Source organism: Octopus sinensis, linkage group LG19 (genome assembly GCF_006345805.1).
Source record: "Octopus sinensis linkage group LG19, ASM634580v1, whole genome shotgun sequence".
Lineage (NCBI taxonomy): Eukaryota > Metazoa > Mollusca > Cephalopoda > Octopoda > Octopodidae > Octopus > Octopus sinensis.
This window is the reverse complement of record NC_043015.1, coordinates 46453529-46455343: the sequence shown is the minus strand read 5'-3', so window position 1 is coordinate 46455343 and position 1815 is coordinate 46453529. Positions and strand designations below refer to the sequence as shown.

The following is a 1815-nucleotide window of genomic DNA, read 5'->3' as shown; positions in this document are numbered from 1 at the left end:
AAAAATAATTTCTTTGTAACTAAACACTTTTAAACTTCGTATACTGGTAGAATGTGTTTATAAAACATCTTTTTCTCTTGGCTTTCTTGAGAAAATTCCGTAGTTTGTAAGCTATTTGTTGTTTAATTTCTTGCATTTCGGCAATTTCAACCAATCAATGACGTCTATTGAGGTGAATTCAATTTCTGCCGTAGTGTGTCAACAACAATTATTTGCGGTGTTATATGAATTTGCCACTGTTATTTATGACATATTTCATATCAGTTACGTTCGTATGAATAAAAGATTATCGTTATTAAACTTTTATGAAAAAGATGTTTTATAAACACATTCTACCAGTATACGAAGTTTAAAAAGTGTTTAGTTACAAAGAAATTATTTTAAAAATCTGCCGGTCAAAGCGAAAAGATCCCATTTCATTATTCAATGTTATATTTCTTTAAAAACAGAATGAAAACGTGGGGTGTATTTTGGAGGAGATTTAGCTTCTATTTCTAGCAGATGAAGCGACCATATAGAAGTTCCTTTCTCTCGTCAATTATTGAATTATTTGAGTTGTAAGAAGTTTTACTACTGTTAAGCAACGTAGTTATCTGCTCCTGGTCTTCGACGCGACTTTCAGAAAATATTGTAGTCAAAATGATGACATCCTTCTCAACATCCAGAAGATCAGAATTTATATATTTTTTCGCGTTTGCTTTCGTATCACTAACATCTCTACATAAAACTGAAGGAGAAAGAATATTACTGAAGGATGTGACGGTTATTTCTTTGTATCAAAACCAAATGACTACTGCCAGAAGATTGACACCAGTTCCTCAATTGAAATGTATTGGAGGGTCGGCTGGCTGTTATGCTTTTGTGCCAAAACAAGTCCATTGCTACAACAAAGGCTTGGATGGCAACAATGTCCTATGGGATTGTAAAACAAACATGGATAAAAAATACCGTTTCGGACACCTCGCTATATCCTGCGAAGGCTTCGATTATTCTGATGATCCTTATGTATTGGCCAACTCTTGTGGTCTGGAATACACTATAAATAACAGCGTTGAGAATAATAATCGGGAATATGAAGATTCCCGATCAGATCCGGCATTCGATTTTTTATGTATCGTTTTGTTTGTGTTATTAGCTAAAATGGTTTACAGTTGGTATCCGAATATCTTTTCCACGTCCAAAAATAATAAGAATAGTTCGAATTTAGATAAACATACAAATACTCCAAAACCACCGCTCATCGCAACAGCTTCAGCAACGAATAAAGTTCAACCACCTCTGCAACATTTTCGTAATTTTAGAATTCGCCCCCATCAAATTTTATCGTGTGTGATCAGACCCGCCAAACACGGCATGAATCGAAATCCCAGACCTGATGCGTAACCAAAACAATAGATAAACAATCGAACTGCGAGAAAATAAAAAATGCTTTCGTTTAACTATGAAACTTTACTGTTTTTCCAATAGATTTATTTATTTTTTGCTCTATTTTCTCGTTTATCTCGTATCGAATTTTCGAACAAAATAGTTTTGTTATTTTCTGGCATCTTTTCCTTTTGAACGGCAGTTTTTTAAAATAATTTCCACGTAACTAAACACTTTCAAACTTCGTATACTGGTATAATGTGTTTATAAAACATCTTTTTCTCTTGGCTTTATTGAGAAAATTCTACAGTTTGTATGATATTTGTTGTTTTTTTTCTTCAATTTCTGCAATTTTAACCAATCAATGACGTCTATTGAGGTGAAAACATTCTGTGCCGTATGAATATGTCCCCTCGTTTAATAAACAGATTGGGTTTATTTACATTTCTG

At 33.2% G+C, this 1815-nt stretch overlaps 1 protein-coding gene across 1 annotated transcript; it reads left to right on the top strand.

Moving 5' to 3' along the window:
• The first annotated feature begins 639 nt into the window (after positions 1 to 639).
• Positions 640 to 1383, top strand: LOC115222070 (store-operated calcium entry-associated regulatory factor-like). Its single transcript, XM_029792170.1, has one exon. It carries the CDS (start codon positions 640 to 642, stop codon positions 1381 to 1383), a length of 744 nt encoding a protein of 247 aa, XP_029648030.1.
• The last annotated feature ends 432 nt before the right edge of the window (positions 1384 to 1815 follow it).

Bases quoted from the DNA above. Each gene is read 5' to 3' on its own strand.
- LOC115222070 (XM_029792170.1), top strand. From the start codon at position 640: ATGATGACATCCTTCTCAACATCCAGAAGATCAGAATTTATATATTTT.